Source organism: Schistocerca americana, chromosome X (genome assembly GCF_021461395.2).
Source record: "Schistocerca americana isolate TAMUIC-IGC-003095 chromosome X, iqSchAmer2.1, whole genome shotgun sequence".
NCBI lineage: Eukaryota > Metazoa > Arthropoda > Insecta > Orthoptera > Acrididae > Schistocerca > Schistocerca americana.
In genome coordinates, this window is record NC_060130.1 from 771669813 (window position 1) to 771688153 (window position 18341).

An 18341-nucleotide genomic window follows, 5' to 3' on the forward strand; every position below is an offset into this window, starting at 1 on the left:
AGCGGCCTCTGGTAGTGGTACTATGTACTAGGTCAGTTGAAGTGTGGACCTCGTGGTGAACACACTGGATGGTGGTGCTGCCTATAATTGTTTAAATAAGACTGGTGCAGGATTTCGACAGTTGACAATTAGCTAGCATGTTTGCAGAGTCTTTTAGATGGATTATTATTTTGACAATTTGCGAGTTGTTTGGCTCTCTGTACGGAAATGTATCACATTACTTACGTATGGTTTGCATGTCTGCAGGCTGTGCAATCTGTTATTTTGACATTTTACAATAAGAAGGCACGTGTGTAGAGCAATATACATGACTTATTTCGGAGTAGTTTGCAGGTCTGTATGCTGTGTGGCATGTCAGAGCGTGTGTTCTATATCACTGTGATAAATATACTCCATCCCTAAATAAATTGTTCCAAAATAAAGAAAGTACACTCCTTCCTCTCTCCAGCAGCCCAGTGCAGGCTGAGTCCTTTTCCCACCAGTCCCTAGGAAGAGATGGCGGTCGGGTGACTTAAATTAGTGGTGGTGAGCTTTGTTTCCTGCAATTTTCTTTGGTTGGTAGAGAAACCCCAAGTGACGTTTCTTGGCCGCCAAAATTAACACTTGGCGCCAGTTCCTAGGAAGAGGTGGCGGTTGGATGACTTAAGTTAGTGGAGGTAGCCCAAATGACCTATCTTCTCGCGATTTTTCTTAGGTTAGTAGAGATAACCATGGTGTGATGCATTATCCTGTTGGAATTTGAACTTTCAGCCATTTTTCTGGGTGAGGGGAGGGGGGTTAGGTTAGTGGACATAGCCCAATTGACCTATCTTCCCGCCAAAATTCAAACTTCCCGCCAAACGCCGCCATCTCGAACTACGTCACAGCCGCCATCTCGGATGACGTCATGCACTGTTGCCATGTCTACACACCACCATATTGGATGACGTCATCGCCGCTATCTTGTATACATCTGACAACAATGGTGATTGGGGCCCTACCCCCCTCGCCCAATACTGACAGTAGATAACCTAGGGGAAAGTCAATACTTCTCGACAATGGACTTAAAGAGTGGGTACAATCAATTAGAAGTTGCTCCGAAAGATAATCCGCAAACAGCGTATTCAGCACCTTGGGGATGCTATCAGTAATAAGGGTGCCCTTTGGGCTGGAGAACGCACACGCAGCAATATTACATCAATCAATGGACAGAGTGCTGAAAAGATTGAAACAGCGTCAATGCCTCATATATATTGATGGTATAATCATTTTCTCAAGGGAATGCAAGAGCATGAGGGAAGTGTTCAAAAGATTACGAGCAGTCCATTTGACACTCAGCATGGAAAAATGTCACTTTGTGCTGGAAGAGGTTGGCTATTTGGGCCACATCATTAGTTAGGATAGTGTGAGGACCGATCCGAGGTTGTTACAGGTCGTGCAAGACTTTTCAGTACTACAAACAACTAAGGAATTGCAATCTTTTCACGTTCTTGCAAATTATTATAGAAAATTCGTAGGGGGTTTGCACACACTGCCACGCCGCTTGCGCAATTGCTAAAGAAGGGGATTAAGCCTCTATGGCCAGAAGGATGCTAGGAAGCATTTGTCGAGTTGGAGAGGTTGTTAACGTTGAGTCTGGTGTTGGTGATTCCAGACCTTCAGAATGAGTTCATATTATCACGTGATGCATCAAATCACACTCTGGAGTGTGTTTTGAGCCTGGAGATCAACGAGTAAGAACATCCTATTGCCTATCTGTCACGACAGTTGAACACAGCAGAGAATAATTATTCTACAACAGACAGGAAATGCTTAGCTTGGCAGATTGAGAGATGTACTTCTAATGTTATCTGTATGGCAGGAATTCATCGTAGTAATTGACCGTGCTGCTTTGAAGCGGTTACTTGGTTAGAAGAACCTACCGAGTAGATTGACGAGGTGGGCGTTGAAAGTCAATGCGTTTGAGCACGAAGTAATCCACAAACCAGGAAGGAAACACGGGGATGCAGATGGCCTTATCGGAAAAATAGGTGTAGTAGAAGGACTAGGGCACGACCTTGGGGAATGACAAGCAGCGCAATGCGTCGACAAAGAGTATTAGACTGGCAAACAACAACAGTTTAGCGTGCAGGACGGATTGTTATGTAGAGAGACAAAATTGGGGGTATGAGTAGTGCTGCCAGCCAAGCTGAAACTAGAAACATGACGCGAAAAGCATTATCAAGTTTTATTGGGCCATAGGGGATGTCAGGTAACGAATCAGAGAGTGGCAGGAAAGTATAGGTGGACAGGAAGGAAAGATGATGTCGATGAATACGTCAAGAATTGTGTGGCTTGTGTAAAGCGAGCGGATTTGAGTAGAACGTAGTCACTGACTCAAAGGCCCCCAGAAGGAACAGAACCATTCAGTTTCATTAGGATGGATGTGTTAAGCCCTTTCAATCGAACACTAGCATGCAATCGTTTTGTGCTGACCGTAGTAGATCATTTTTCTCGTTACATCAAGATGGCGCCGATGCCGGACCAACAGGTGCTCACAGACCGGGGGACGAACTTCGTCAGCCCTGATGAAAGAGTTGTGTAAGTTAGTAAAGGCGAAAAAATGAGAAGCAGTCCACTTCATCTGCAAGATAACGGAAGAACAGAACGCGTGCACTAAACATTTGGGAAGATGCTTAGTTATTATGTGAACACACATCATTCAGAGTGGGACGCATATATGTACTTCGAGATGAGTGTACACAACTGCAAAGTACACAATAATACAGGGCTGTCGCAATTCGACGAGGTTTACAGGAAGAAGATGCCGTCACCATTTGATACGATTAACCAAAAAGGATAGTTATTACTGGAGGTTGCTAGAACAGTAAGGGAACTGTGGAGAAAGGTACAACGAGCGAATACTAAGGCGTTCGAGAAGCAGGAAGGGGGAGTGGAACGAGTGGGTGTATTACCACAGTATAAAGTGGGTCAATGCGTGATGCTGTCAAGCCCATATCCCCCTAAGTGAAAGATGGAAAAGTGTGTAATATGTTACCAGGTCCGTATCAAGTAATTTAAACTACACAGGTAAACGTGAAGCTACAGCTATCGACGAGAACAATTGTGCATGTTTAGCGTCTACAAAAATTCAAAGGTGCACTGGAGACAATTTCACGAGAGGTGCTGGTGAAAGCGAGAGGAGAGGTGAAAAATAAGAAGAGGAAGGATGAGAGACAGAGGAGAGAGGTCCAGAAACGTCAGGCTCGTTATGTATTTAAAAAAAAAAAAAAGGAAGAAGCCTCTCCGTCTACAGGCCAGAAGTGGCCCATCGGGACCATCCGACCGCCGTGTCATTCTCAGAGGAGGATGCGGATAGGAGGCGGCGTGGGGTCAGCACACTGCTCTCCCGGTCGTTATGATGGTATTCTTGACCGAAGCCGCTACTATTCCGTCGAGTAGCTCCTCAATTGGCATCACGAGACTGAGTGCACCCCGAAAAATGGCAACAGCGCATGGCGGCCTGGATGGTCACCCATCCAAGTACCGACCACGCCTGACAGCGCTTAACTTCGGTGATCTCACGGGAACCGGTGTATCCAATGCGGCAAGGCCGTTGCCTCGTTATGTATTAAGTTCAAGGAATTAACTGATATGTGATGTGACTTTTGCGATTACTGAATATTATTCTTTTGTGTATAATATAGGCTATTAATGTTGTTTTGGATAAATTTATAAGTGTAGGATAGGTTGTGTCTTAAGTGTATGTAGATGTGCTTTTCAGAGATAACTGGCTTCTGGGGAGGGGGAGGTGATATTAGTCCCCGTTCCCAGGTTGTCGTACGGGAGAAAGGTTGAGGAAGGATGCTAGATTTGGCGGTGCTGTATCTCTTCGCCAGAGGCAGAGTGAGAGTGGTGCAAGACCATCATCTGGACGAAGGGCTTGTGTTTTACAGGCAACCAGAGGTGGTGTTATCCAGCCACAGGTGGTCATTAGGTTTAGTGTTTAATGTACAGGAGTTGCGGAGTGAAGTTAGGAGATTGGAAGAAGTGTATACTGGAATACAGCAATTAGGTGTTTGTTGCAGGAGGCTGAAAGAAGTCTCGAAGGGAAAGAGGAATTTGTTTGAGGCATACAGGCGATTAAGGGAGCAGACGCAGTAGGGGATCAGAGTGGTTCCACATGAATCCAGGAGAGTAAAAAGGGGATGGGTACATGCTGATTGCAGAATATTAAAACTCATCTTCGAGACAGCAGACTCGAGAGACGTAACCAGGCTAAACGAAACGGCAGAAACCGCAAGGGGGTTAGCAGTGACAAATAAAGTAACTGTGTTGTGGCGTTCTTCATAGATCATTAACTTTGTGGGTGGCGTACTAACCAAAACACGAATGCTCCGAAAACTCAGTAAGGAACTTGTCGGTTATTGCCAGGTCCACGACTAGCACTCTGAAATCGGGTTTGGAAGCAGTGCAAGCTCTAATGCAGGTACGGAATGCAAGACTAACGTTAATGAGGCTCTTGCAGTCAGTCGGATATAGTATCTGGGACACCAGGGTGTAGTTAACGAATCTGCGGGGAGTCATCCACGAAGTGCTGCATGGGCAATTGAGTCCTGTCTCGCTGACATCTGAACAGTATTTCAGTATTTGAGAGGACTGAGGAAAGTGCAGCTAGGCGCTTCAGTCCGGAACCGCGCTGCTGCTACGGTCGCAGGTTCGAATTCTGCCTCGAGCATGGATGTGTGTGATGTCCTTAGCTTAGTTAGGTTTAAGTAGTTCTAAGTCTAGGGGATTGACGACCTCAGATGTTGAGTCCCATAGTGTTTAGAGCCATTTGAACTATTTGAGGAAAGTGCAATGAAAATTGTCGACGGAATTACAGCTAGTGGTGGAGCAGGGCAGCCAGAACTTGCCATTCCACTACCATGGTGCAAAGGTGGATATAACAACAGACAGCGATTAATTGTATATACACTACTGGCCATTAAAATTTGATACACCACGAAGATGACGTGCTACAGACGCGAAATTTACCGGACAGGAAGAAGATGCTGTGATATGCAAATGATTATCTTTTCATAGCGCTCACACAAGGTTGGCGCCCGTGGCGACACCTACAAGATACTGACACGAGGAAAGTTTCCAACCGATTTCTCATACACAAACAGCAGTTGACCGGCGGTTACCCTTGACGCTGCATCACACACAGGAGCGCCAGCGATGGTGTACTCAACGACGAACCAGGGTGCACGTATGGCAAAACGTCATTTTTTCGGATGAATCTAGGTTCTGTTTACAGCATCATGATGGTCGCATCCGTGTTTGGCGACATCTCGGTGAACGCACATTGGAAGTGTGTATTCATCATCGCCATACTGGCGTATCACCCGGCGTGATGGTATGGGGTGCCATTGGTTACACGTCTCGGTCGCATTGACGGCACTTTGAACAGTGGACGTTACATTTCAGATGTGTTACGACCCGTGGCTCTAACCTTCATTCGATCCCTGCGAAACCCTACATTCCAGCAGGATAATGCACGACCGCATGTCCAGGTCCTGTACAGGCCTTTCTGGATACAGAAAATGTTCGACTCCTGCCCTGGCCAGCACATTCTCCAGATCTCTCACCAATTGAAAACGTGTGGTCAATGGTGGCCGAGCAACTGGCTCGTCAGAATACGCTAGGCATTACTCTTGATGAAATGTGGTATCGTGTTGAAGCTGCGTGGGCATCTGTACATGTACACGCCATCCAAGCTCTGTTTGAATAGGAATAGATGGCTCTGAGCACTATGGGACCCAACATCTATGGTCATCAGTCCCCTAGAACTTAGAACAACTTAAACCTAACTAACCTAAGGACATCACACACATCCATGCCCGATCCAGGATTCGAACCTGCGACCGCCGCAGTCGCGCGGCTCCGGACTGAGCGCCTAGAAACGCTAGACCACTGCGGCCGGCAAGCTCTGTTTGACTCAACGCCCAGCGGTATGAAGGCCATTATTACGGCCAGAGGTGGTTGTTCTAGGTACTGATTTCTCAGGATCTATGCACCCAGATTGCGTGAAAATGTAGCCACATGTCAGTTCTAGTATAATACATTTGTCCAATGAATACCCATTTATAATCTATATTTCTTCTTGGTGTAGCAATTTTAATGGCCAGTAGTGTACACTGAGTTGCTGCACTAGGCTGGGAAAATGGAGGTCCCACACGATGTTAGAGGGTGTTCCATGACTCTTGTCACATCAGTGTATGACGAGAGTTATTCTACAGCCACAGCTGTACTGGTCAGATGGACTTTTAGAGATATGGTGCAAATAAAACGTTACCTCCATTAACGAAACCTGGGAACCTAACTTGGACCTTTCACTAAGCCAAATGATAGCAGCCCAGGAGGGGTGGATCATCGCAGAGCAATTGGAGCAGCATATGGAACAATACCAGGATGGTAGACAAATGGGCACTGGAGGCATATCAAAAAGTCTGGATTTTAAGGCAGGGATCAATCGTACTCGGCGGAAGCCAGCAGTACCGCCACGTCGCCAGATCAACGCCGGACAGTGAGAAGTCCAGGACTCCTGGGTTCGAGACTGGGCTGTGCCTGCCGTCTGCACTAAGTCCTTTTTGGGACTAGGTGTCTCAGTCCTGCTGATTTGTCGTCCGCTCCTGCCAACTCCAATGCTGAGTCCCTAGCCGGACTCAGGGTCCATAAAGCCAGCCGCCAGTCGACTCCTGCCCGTGTGCACCGGTTCATACGCTCTGTACAGTGCCCTCGTTTACCATTGTAGTGACGAGAGCTGGACGAGGGACCCCCGGGCTCACACAACAGTGAGATAAACTGCGTCAATGCTGCCACTACAGTCGCGTGGGGAGCTGAGGATGAGGGGCCGGCTCCCTAGTGGGGTGGTATCGCAGCACGACACGAGGCGCCACTGGCCTCAAACCCGTGATCTACAGAGGTGCCCGCATCTCGTGGTCGTGCGGTATCGTTTTCGCTTCCCACGTTTTCGGTTCCCGGGTTCGATTCCCGGCGGGGTCAGGGATTTTCTCTGCCTCGTGATGGCTGGGTGTTGTGTGATGTCCTTAGGTTAGTTAGGTTTAAGTAGTTCTAAGTTCTAGGGGACTGATGACCATAGATGTTAAGTCCCATAGTGCTCAGAGCCATTTTGAACCATCTACAGAGGCTGCCGGCCTGAGCAGCACGAAGTGCCAGCGGAGCAGCCCCCGGAAGCCGTTGCCCGTTCATAGGACCAGTCAGGGTCAGCAAGGAGGAGCATGCCTGCCATGTACCAAGATCAATAAACCTCTTTGTAATTGTTAACAGTGTTCACCTTGGCCACGACGACCTGTCAAATGATTCAAATGGCTCTGAGCACTATGGGACTTTACATCTATGGTCATCAGTCCCCTATAACTTAGAACTACTTAAACCTAACTAACCTAAGGACATCACACAACACCCAGCCATCACGAGGCAGAGAAAATCCCTGACCCCGCCGGGAATCGAACCCGGGAACCCGGGCGTGGGAAGCGAGAACGCTACCGCACGACCACGAGATGCGGGCAAACGACCTGTCACCACCACTCACTCATCCCTCAACGTTTTCACCAAGCTACAGCTATTAGTCGTGTGAAACAAAAATACAACGTGTTTTAATACACAAGACAAATTTTAGACTGTACTTCACAACTAACCAGGAAAGTACTTGGGCTCGAACAAACAGATCTGTATGAACGTTTGGTTACAGGACCATTATGTACCTCTGAATGTGCTGGTGGGTGTCGTTTTTCTGCAAAACTCTGCAGTCATGCTCTAGATATCACTGTAGATGTAATTGTAGACGCCGTACGCAATGCAGCAATCTTAACTATAAATGTAAATGCGGAATGTCAATAAAGTGCTCCGAGCAATATGAATGACTGCAAAACGGACAGTGAAGAAATGCAGGTTGATCGCATGGCGTATTTGCACATTCTATAATATCAGTGTTGAGCGCCACGTCAATGACACTTTTGAAGTTGTTCACTGGTTCACCAATATCGTAGCCAGCGTTCTGCCACGCGTAACGAAGCATTGGTCTGTACACTCCCGCAGATAACTGATTGTAAATCACAGAATGCATATTCATGATAAAGAATCTGTCGTGCAATTTCGGCTGCATGTTACTGGAACGTAGTTTAATGAAGTCTGTTATTCTCTTGGCATATATTTTACATTGCCTGAAGAAATACACATCCAGAGGTTGTGCATATTTTGTAGTTTTAGGCGGAATGATTTTTAAATCTACATGTTTTCCGCCAGATGCTTCCAGTAGTACTCGTTCATCCTTATGTCCAGACCAGGAGTCACAAAGTACTAATGACTTTCTCGACAAATGTGGATTCAAAACTGACAGAAAAAACGTCTTCAGATGTTTCTTCGTCGTCTTCCCACTCACACTTGCATCGACGACGACCTTTGGAGGTCACCGCGTTTCTATTTCCCTTGACACGCGGGGTCCAAACTATCCACTGGATTCTTGGAAGCAAATACAGAGTTTGTCTGCCAATCGTCCGTCCATTGATATAGCAACATCGATCGTGTATCTATGTGTTGCACAGTTAACGGATTGCAACATCGCGACAGTGTTTCTCTCCCCTTTCATGGATAGTGTTCTGTCACAAGAAAGTTCATAGTTGAACTGACTCTGATCACAGTTCCATACAGAACTAATAACGATGTTTTCTCTCGTGATATGCTCATTGCCGTCAGCAACAAACGTTTGAGCTCTTTCAATCAGCTCTTCTTCGTCATCCTTATCTTTTCGTTCTTGGAGCATAGTGATACGGCGTGATGTTATCCTAAACTCCTTTTTCAAATTAGTAATAAATCCTAGTGAAGCTGTAAAGTTTGTACACCCGAGATTTCTGGCTACGTCCTATGCCCAATGTTCCAAATGCCAATAATGAACGGCGGAACCGCATTCTCGCGCTTCATCGAATTTCGCCATTACACGCTCCTTGATGGTCTTGAACAGCCGTGTACGATTTCCTTTGAAAACTGTATTTCCTTCTCTTTGCTTTGCCACGTAATCCAGTATGATTTTAATATTGCTTTTAGACTTCAGTTTAGGGTATTTTTTCAGAAGCTTGTCGTATGTGTCGAAACCTCTTACGCAATAATCATCGTACATGTTCTCCAGTGTGTTGTCATCAAACACCGTGATGATACTTGCAACTTTAACCTTCTACTTGGGAGACGGTTGGTATTCACTGTCACTGCTTCCATAGCCTCTTCCCGCACGTGCCCTAACACTACCGTTTGCAATGAGTTGTTCGTCATTATCATCCCTATCATCATCATTATGTGTTAGTGTTACAACAGTAACTGTTTCTAACTTATGCTCATATTTCTGCACTATAATAGATACCAGAAAACATGCGAATGATTCGTCTTCTACACCAGTACCATCTTTACGAAGAAGGGTTCTTCGTAACTTCATCTCAACCAATCGCAATACATTAGCAGAATTGATTACCAATCGCCGAGGCATCTGACGCTTCAATACACAAATAATGTCACAAAACGCAACTTCAGAGGCACACTGCACCGTCCCTACTGGTCTCGACTGGCGTACCGGCAGGTTAGTGTGCAATGCGGCATGGCATACGCAGAGGCCTCTAACGGACGACTGCAGAGTTTTGCAGATGCGGGAGTATCACTAGTGCAATAAGAGACCTTTACATTATTTCTCATACGATTTTGGAGTATTTGTGTTTGTTCGAGCCCAAGTACTTTCCTTGTAAGTGACTGATTAGCTTTTGACAACTCCTTGCAGTGAATTGTGCCAAACAATTTATTTTCTTTGTTGTTGTCTCATTTTTTGCTCCAGGTGTAATAACTTCAATTTTTTCACTTATTATTCATTTATTCGTTTACGCATAGTGTTCTGCAGATCCAGTCATGGAGAAGTTTTCAGGGACGTGGAAAAGTCGTCAGATTATACATTAATAGGAGGGGTCAGCGACTGCTCGCATTTCTGTGAAATTATTAGTAACCAGTTAAGACAAGTGTGCGCCCATTCACATTGATGTATGACAGGAATTATTGCAGATTACTTGGCGTTTAAAAAATTAGCTCTTGCAATATTCATCTGCAGCTTTTATCTCCTACAGTACATCATTCTAAATATTAGTGTTAACTTAAATGAGTCCAGCGAATACTATCGGCTATCGATAGGTTATATTTGAAAGAAAGGGTAAATGTCTGTGAAGTATGAGCAGTAATGTTAACCAGAATTTACATACCCGACTTCAAATATTTCTTCAAATTACAGGAGTGGCTGATAAGGTATGCTTTTATTTGGTTTTTCTATGTCAGGGTATTTTTAAATATTCTCACTGATGTCTATTAGCAACCTGTTGAATTTTATACTGCAGCATTTTCCGAGATTGCAATATTATTTACTTTTTAACTTCCACACATATAGATGACTACTGTATATAAACAAATTACAACAACCACCCTATGGTAAATTTTGCATGCAGATTTGGTCCAATGTGTGGGTACTTCTGGTCCGCATGAACCGACTTGTCTGCTCAGATCCGGTCTGGCCCCACGGATCTCAGCAACTTTGTGCACACTTGCAACCTCATGTTCATATCTGTGTGTTACAATTTTCAGTGCAGATAGAACGTGCGTAAACATCTGAACGGCATTGTCTTTCTACGGAGCCTATAGGCCAAGGAGATTAGAATATATAGAGATGCCCTGACGTAGTAACTGCGAAGCCAGGGCTACACCTGAACTTTGTGTAACTACTTTGAGGGTAATGGCAATCATTCTTCCTTGCCTGTGAGATAGAGAAAGAGTTGTGCTCTAATTACTGATGCAGATGAAGTTGCCGGCCGGAGTGGCCAAGCGGTTCTAGGCGCTACAGTCTGGAACCACGCGACCGCTACGGTCGCAGGTTCGAATCCTGCCTCGGACATGGATGTGTGTGATGTCCTTAGGTTAGTTAGTTTAAGTAGTTTTAGGTTCTAGAGGACTGATGACCTCAGAAGTTAAGTCCTATAGTGCTCAGAGCCATTTGAGCAGATGATGTTGTTAATGTTTGAATATGTGCAGAACAAGTGTCTCATTGTACCATTATACAGGGGTTGGACAGAAATATGGAAACCCCACGACAATTGAATGCTTGAACATAAATGCAGATGCTAGCCGAGCCTGCAGGTTACACTGTTGTATTTGACCACGAACGGTGCCTGTGCAAAGTCCTCAATACGTTGCAAGCTCCAGCCGTGGTCAGAATAGTGTTCTGTATGCTCGTGAGTGCATTATGTCGGAGCTAAGTGAATTCGAATGTGGGCAAATTGTAGGTAACCGTATGGTGGGAGCTTTCGTAAGCAAGAGAGACGAAGTGTTTGGCGTTTCAAGAGGCACTGTATCAAAGGTTTATACTATGTGAAGCGAAAGTGAAAAATAGATCATCCGGTAAGTAACAATGCGGAGGAAAGTGTGTAAAGAGTGGTCGTGACAGATGGTCATTGTAAAGGACAGCATTTTCAAAAGGCTCTGCAGAACTGAATGTCACACTGAAGAACCCATTCAGCACGAAAATAACACGAAGTGAGCTCCATAAGCGGGGCACAGGTCATCCCCGTTTTCAAGAAGGGACGTCGAGCAGATGTGCAGAACTATAGACCTATATCTCTAACGTCGATCAGTTGTAGAATTTTGGAACACGTATTGTGTTCGAGTATAATGACTTTTCTGGAGACAAGGAATCTACTCTGTAGGAATCAGCATGGGTTTCGAAAAAGACGGTCATGTGAAACCCAGCTCGCGCTATTCGTCCACGAAACTCAGAGGGCCATAGAAACAGGTTCACAGGTAGATGCCGTGTTTCTTGACTTCCGCAAGGCGTTCGATACAGTTCCCCACAGTCGTTTAAGGAACAAAGTAAGAGCATATGGACTATCAGACCAATTGTGTGATTGGATTGAGGAGTTCCTAGATAACAGGACGCAGCATGTCATTCTCAATGGAGAGAAGTCTTCCGAAGTAAGAGTGATTTCAGGTGTGCCGCAGGGGAGTGTCATAGGACCGTTGCTATTCACAATATACATAAATGACGTTGTGGATGACATCGGAAGTTCACTGAGGCTTTTTGCGGATGATGCTGTGGTGTATCGAGAGGTTGTAACAATGGAAAATTGTACTGAAATGCAGGAGGATCTGCAGCGAATTGACGCATGGTGCAGGGAATGGCAATTGAATCTCAATGTAGACAAGTGTAATGTGCTGCGAATACACAGAAAGATAGATCCTTTATCATTTAGCTACAAAATAGCAGGTCAGCAACTGGAAGCAGTTAATATCATAAATTATCTGGGAGTACGCATTAGGAGTGATTTAAAATGGAATGATCATATAATGTTGATCGTCGGTAAAGCAGATGCCAGACTGAGATTCATTGGAAGAATCCTAAGGAAATGCAATCCGAAAACAAAGGAAGTAGGTTACAGTACGCTTGTTCGTCCACTGCTTGAATACTGCTCAGCAGTGTGGAATCCGTACCAGATAGGGTTGATAGAAGATATAGAGAAGATCCAACGGAGAGCAGCGCGCTTCGTTACAGGATCATTTAGTAATCGCGAAAGCGTTACGGAGATGATAGATAAACTCCAGTGGAAGACTCTGCAGGAGAGACGCTCAGTAGCTCGGTACGGGCTTTTGTCAAAGTTTCGAGAACATACCTTCACCGAAGAGTCAAGCAGTATATTGCTCCCTCCTACGTATATCTCGCGAAGAGACCATGAGGATAAAATCAGAGAGATTAGAGCCCACACAGAGGCATACCGACAATCCTTCTTTCCACGAACAATACGAGAATGGAATAGAAGGGAGAACCGATAGAGGTACTCAAGGTACCCTCCGCCACACACCGTCAGGTGGCTTGCGGAGTATGGATGTAGATGTAGATGTAGATGTAGATGAACTGCAGGGCGAGCTTGTATGCCATACCATTCAGCGATGCAAATGCCCGTCACATGGAAACGTGGTGCCGAAGTCGCAAAACCTGGACTGTGGTACAATGGGAGACAGTCATTTAGTCGGATGAGTTTTGTTTCACGTTGTTTCCAACTTCTCACCAAGTTTACGTCTCAAGAATGAAACATAGCGGGGGTTGGGTGATGATTTGGGCAGCCATATCGTGGTATTTCATGGGCCCCAACGTTATTCTGCAAGGTTACCTTAGTGCCAAGGATTATGCGACCATTTTCGGTGATCAGGTCCATCCTATAGTACAACGTTTGTTCCCCAGTGGTGATGTTATGTTCCTACATCACAGGTCCCCTGATCGAACAGCTCGCCTAATCCAGGACTGTTCTTCTGAGCATGAGGAGGGATTTCCGCGTCTCATCTGGCCAGCATAGCCACCAGATCTCAATGTTATTCAGCCCTGTCGTTTAATCTGAAGGGAAGAGTGCAGTATCCCTATTCACCTCCGTCATCGTTGCATAAACTTACCACCATTTTGCAGGAAGATTCCCTTGAAAACCACGCAGGACCAATATTTATCCATTACGAGACGACTGGAAGCTGTTTTGAATGCCTACACCGTATTGGGCATGGTAATGTGTTGTGATTGTGGTGTTTCCATATTTTTTTTGCCCAGCTCCTGTATCTGTCCATAGAACTCCATTGATTTAATGGGTTGTGAAGTTATGAGTACATATATATAAGCCAACATTTCTAAACTTGAGAGCTCAAATGAGAGCTTAATTTCAATTTGACACTCTCTTGGCATTGGAAATTAGACACATTATAACTGAATATATGTGCAGTAATGAGTGTAACAGTAAGATAAAATCCAGGTAATGCGTACAATGACCTAAACATTCTTAAAAGAAAACAAGTAGTGATGGGAGGGGGAGCCGGAGAAAGAGAGAAAGAAAGAGAGAGAGAGAGAGAGAGAGAGAGAGGGAGAGAGATGGTTGGTTGGTTGGTTGGGGAAGGAGACCAGACAGCGTGGTCATCGGTATCATCGGATTAGGGAAGGATGGGGAAGGAAGTCGGCCGTGCCCTTTCAGAGGAACCATCCCGGCATTTGCCTGGAGTGATGTAGGGAAATCACGGAAAACCTAAATCAGGATGGCCGGACGCGGGATTGAACCGTCGTCCTCCCGAATGCGAGAGAGAGAGAGAGAGAGAGAGAGAGACAGAGACGGGGTGGGGGGGGGGGGGCGGGAGAGGAGGAAGAAAGGCTTCACCTGATATTAAGTGTATAAGGTATTTTTTATGTTATTAGGAATGTTTAAATGCACAGAATTTCAACCAATAATTTTCATACATCATTACCGTGTTTGAAAAACGTCACTTGAATGAAAAAAATCTGAAAAATCGTATATCTTGGTAGTGAAATGATTGATAGAACGTTGTGTCATTTGTACTGTGAACTACTACAGCTGCTATTTCAGTTTCAGTCAAAATCAGATTCCAGGAATCTGTTGTTTTCCTGCGTTGTAGTACGTACTTAACAAATGATATTTCACATCAGGTACCAGTTATTACTTGCATTGTATGTTAACCAGGGGCCTAGAAACGAAGAGGAGGCTCCGTCCCCGCCCGCAACGGCCCACAACCCCACGACGACTACCGCAGTCCACTTCACCCCTCTGCCGCCCCACACCGTACCCAGCGTTATCGTGCGGTTCGACCCCCGGTGGACACCCCCCCCCCCCCCCCCCCCACACACACACACCCAGGGAACGTCTCACAGCATACGTGGAGAACTTGTTTGCGCAGCAATCGCCGACATAGTGTAGCTGAGGCGGAATAAGGGGAATCAGCCCACATTCGCCGTGGCAGATGAAAAACCGCCTAAAAACCATCCACAGACTGGCCGGCTCACCGGACCTCGACACAAGTCCGCCGGGGGGATTCGTGCCGGGGACCAGGCGCTCCTTCCCGCCCGGAAAGCCGTGCGTTAGACCAAACGGCTAACCGGGCGGACACCAGTCATTACTTAGTCAATTGTCTGATGAAAAGTAGGCTATTCCTCCACGAAAGTACGTTATATCTAAATAATACTCAGAAGTGACTGTCAGTTCAGCGACTGAGTGTACAAGTTCCACACCAGGCTTTAACGGAGAAGTCCATTCCCTATCACGCCGCAGCGGAAAGGTGAGCTACCAGTTCCCGAGGTGAAGCCACCATTTGCAGGGACAAAGATGAATACTGGACTAGTGATATGTAGGGTACGAGAGACAACGGTAGGAAACCAAAGAACAAAATAAATGGATGTTTACTACACAAATCCCAGTGAGTAATCCAGACTGTCTTAAATGAATGTAGTTTCCTAGATTTCTGTGTTAGGTCTACGTCAAAAGACTGGGAGTTACAGATATCTATTCAAGAATGTAGAGCTTGTTTCATACAAGTTGGAGCGCAAATGTGGCATTCAAGACCATTGCATGAAACTTACAAAGTAGCAGAAAGCGAGGGTATTTTATCATTTACTAAGATTTTCACTTTCGGTTCTTGTTTAATATTTCTTCGTACATTCTCTAAGTATTTTTGAATTTTTGCTTCAACTATCTTTGACCTGAATAATTGTGATCTCCGATATAACTTGAAGTAACCATGTTATTTACACACTTGTTTGTAGGAGGGATACAGAGTTATTTTTTATCTGCATCTGTTAAATCATTGTGTGTGCAACGTTTTATCAGATATTTGACATTGTTTACTATGTGCAAACACACGGTTGCCCTGCAAATAGCAGCTTCAATGTAGAAACGCTACACTAGTGCCAGTGAGCTGTCTAGTTATTTTAGTAAGTCTATAGGTTTCCCAACATGGCGAACTGCCTAATCCTTCTACTCCAGCCAGTGGTTATTCCCAGCATAAGCAAAACCATCTCCTTATATTCTAGCCCCTCCCTATAGGCACTGTGAAATATCGCTGGCACATCTTCAACTATTGTAGTCCTGCCTTCCTCAGTTGCGTGTAATATTACGGTATGTTGATAATTTTTACTTATGTACTGTCTGACAGCAACTGAATAAAACATAATTTTAGTGCCATACGCGTTTCGCCTTTATTTACTGTAAGGCATCATCAGTGGCTTGGAATATGTACATATGTTTACTACTTAATTTACATTTTTGTCACTATACCTATACGTTATAAACAGTTCTGGTGGTTGGTATTTCCTATTAAGTAGTAATGCTTTGAACTGTACTTACAGGTTGCGTGGACAATTTCTTACATATTACGCTCCTGTTGCATTTTTGGTGTTGTTCTTCTTCTTATGAGTGCCAATTTGCGGTTTTTTCCCTCATTCCAGAGCACTATGAACTGAAAGCTTGTTTCAATGCAATGTTTTGGTCTCTGCTGCCGACTGTCAAATGTTTTTGCCAAAGATCGAATGTTATTGCCAAACTTTCGAGTGTAATTATTGAAGTATCTGTGATCTGATCGTGTATGCATTTGTGTGTGGACACACACACACACACACACACACACACACACACACACACACACACACACACACACACCACAAAAAATAAAAATAAATAAATAAAAATAAGATAATAATAATAAAAAAAATTGTATCACACCAACACACACACACACACACACACACACACACACACACACACACACACACACACTTCAATAATTACACTCGAAAGTTTGGCAATAACGTTCGATCTTTGGCAAAAACATTTTAGAGTCGGAAACAGAAACCAAAACATTGCATTGAAACAAGCGTTCAGTTCATAGTGCTGTGGAATGGGGAAAAAAACCGCAAATTGGCACTCATAAGAAGAAGAACAACACCAAAAATGCAACAGGAGCGTAATATGTAATAAATTGTCCACGCAACCTTTAAGTACAGTTCAAAACATTACTACTTAATAGGAAATACCAACCACCAGAACTGTTTGTAACCTGTAGGTACAGTGACAAAAATGTAAATTAAATAGCAAACATATGTACACATTCCAGGCCACTGATGATGCCTTACAGAAAATAATGGCGAAACGCGTATGGCACTGAAATTGTGTTTTATTCAGTTGCTGTCAGACAGTCTATAAGTAAAAATCGCTGACACAATTTCCTTAGAGGAAAATAGAAGAATTTAAAAACTCTCTTAAAGTGGGACATGTAAGAGGAGAGGGTTTGTGGTGGCAGCCTGACCTGAGTCGTCCTCCTCCGGCAGGTGGTCTCCGGCAGAGGGCTCCGAGTGCGGCCGCATGCCGCCGCGGCCCGCCAGCGAGTGCGCCATGTCGAGGCTCGAGTCCAGCGACAGCTGCTTACCCGACACCATCATGCCCCGGATGCGGCGCCGCACAGCTGCTTCGCAGAACAAACATTTACAATTTCTGGCTGCATTCCTCTACTAAAGGTACTTTTAATAATCGCAAAATCTTTGCAAGTGGAGATTGTCGACAGAAGCAGTTTTACCGGTTCACCACAGATGATGGTAAAGGCATCAGCAGGTCAACAGCTAAACCACTTGGCCGCAATGCGATATAATTACGGTCTACAAAAGAGAGCATCCCGCAAGGGTAAGTGCTACATAGACCGTATGTTCTCGACTTTTATAACTGCCACATAGCCGCTCCCATGCTGATCTCCAGAGGTGGCATCAGTTTACTGACTCCCTCTATGGTGATATAGTCCCAGTCCCACTGCATATCTGTCCTGTAATCAATTCCACTCCTGATGTTATCCTCGCCTCTCCTAACGTCTCTGGGCACATTACTGCAGCAGTCCTCGACCAAGTTAGAAGTGCCCATCTCCCTGTTCTACTCACCACCTCCTAAAGCATGCAGCCTACCTCGCACACACTCTTCCTGCCTCTCCCAAACACATCCAAGACCACTTCCGTACCAGCTGGGAAGCCTACAGGGAATCCATTGCTACCCTACTCGGAAGCCATCCATTATCTTTCCGACAGCCCAGTGACATCCACCATGCCACCAGCTACCTACAACATACCTTGTCAAACATCATTGCTCACCACGTTCTAACGAAGCCCATTCACCCATACTGTCCCACATTCCCTCTCCGTGCTCTCCTACACCTCTGTGAATCCCATCGCCTTTCTGATCCTTCCTGCAGACCCATGACTGTGACAGCATTACACGCCACCGAAAACAGCGACGAGACACCTAAAATCTAGTGACTGCCAAGAAATTCCGTGTTTGGGGCCAAACATGCACAAATCTCAACGCCACATTGCCCATAAACCCTTCCAGGTATTGGAAAGTGCCGGCCGCGGTGGTCTCGCGGTTCTAGGCGCGCAGTCCGGAACCGCGCGACTGCTACGGTCGCAGGTTCGAATCCTCCCTCGGGCATGGATGTGTGTGATGTCC

At 45.3% G+C, this 18341-nt stretch overlaps 1 protein-coding gene and 1 pseudogene across 1 annotated transcript in view; both read right to left on the bottom strand.

The window, feature by feature from the left end:
• Positions 1-18341, bottom strand: part of LOC124555426 (histidine decarboxylase) — a 387573-nt gene that overhangs the window by 20100 nt on the left and 349132 nt on the right. The window contains exon 15 of the mRNA XM_047129330.1: positions 17161-17316. Within this exon, the coding sequence (XP_046985286.1) occupies positions 17161-17316 (156 nt within the window). The remainder of the gene's footprint in view (positions 1-17160; positions 17317-18341) is intronic.
• Positions 3462-3579, bottom strand: LOC124556935 (annotated as a pseudogene).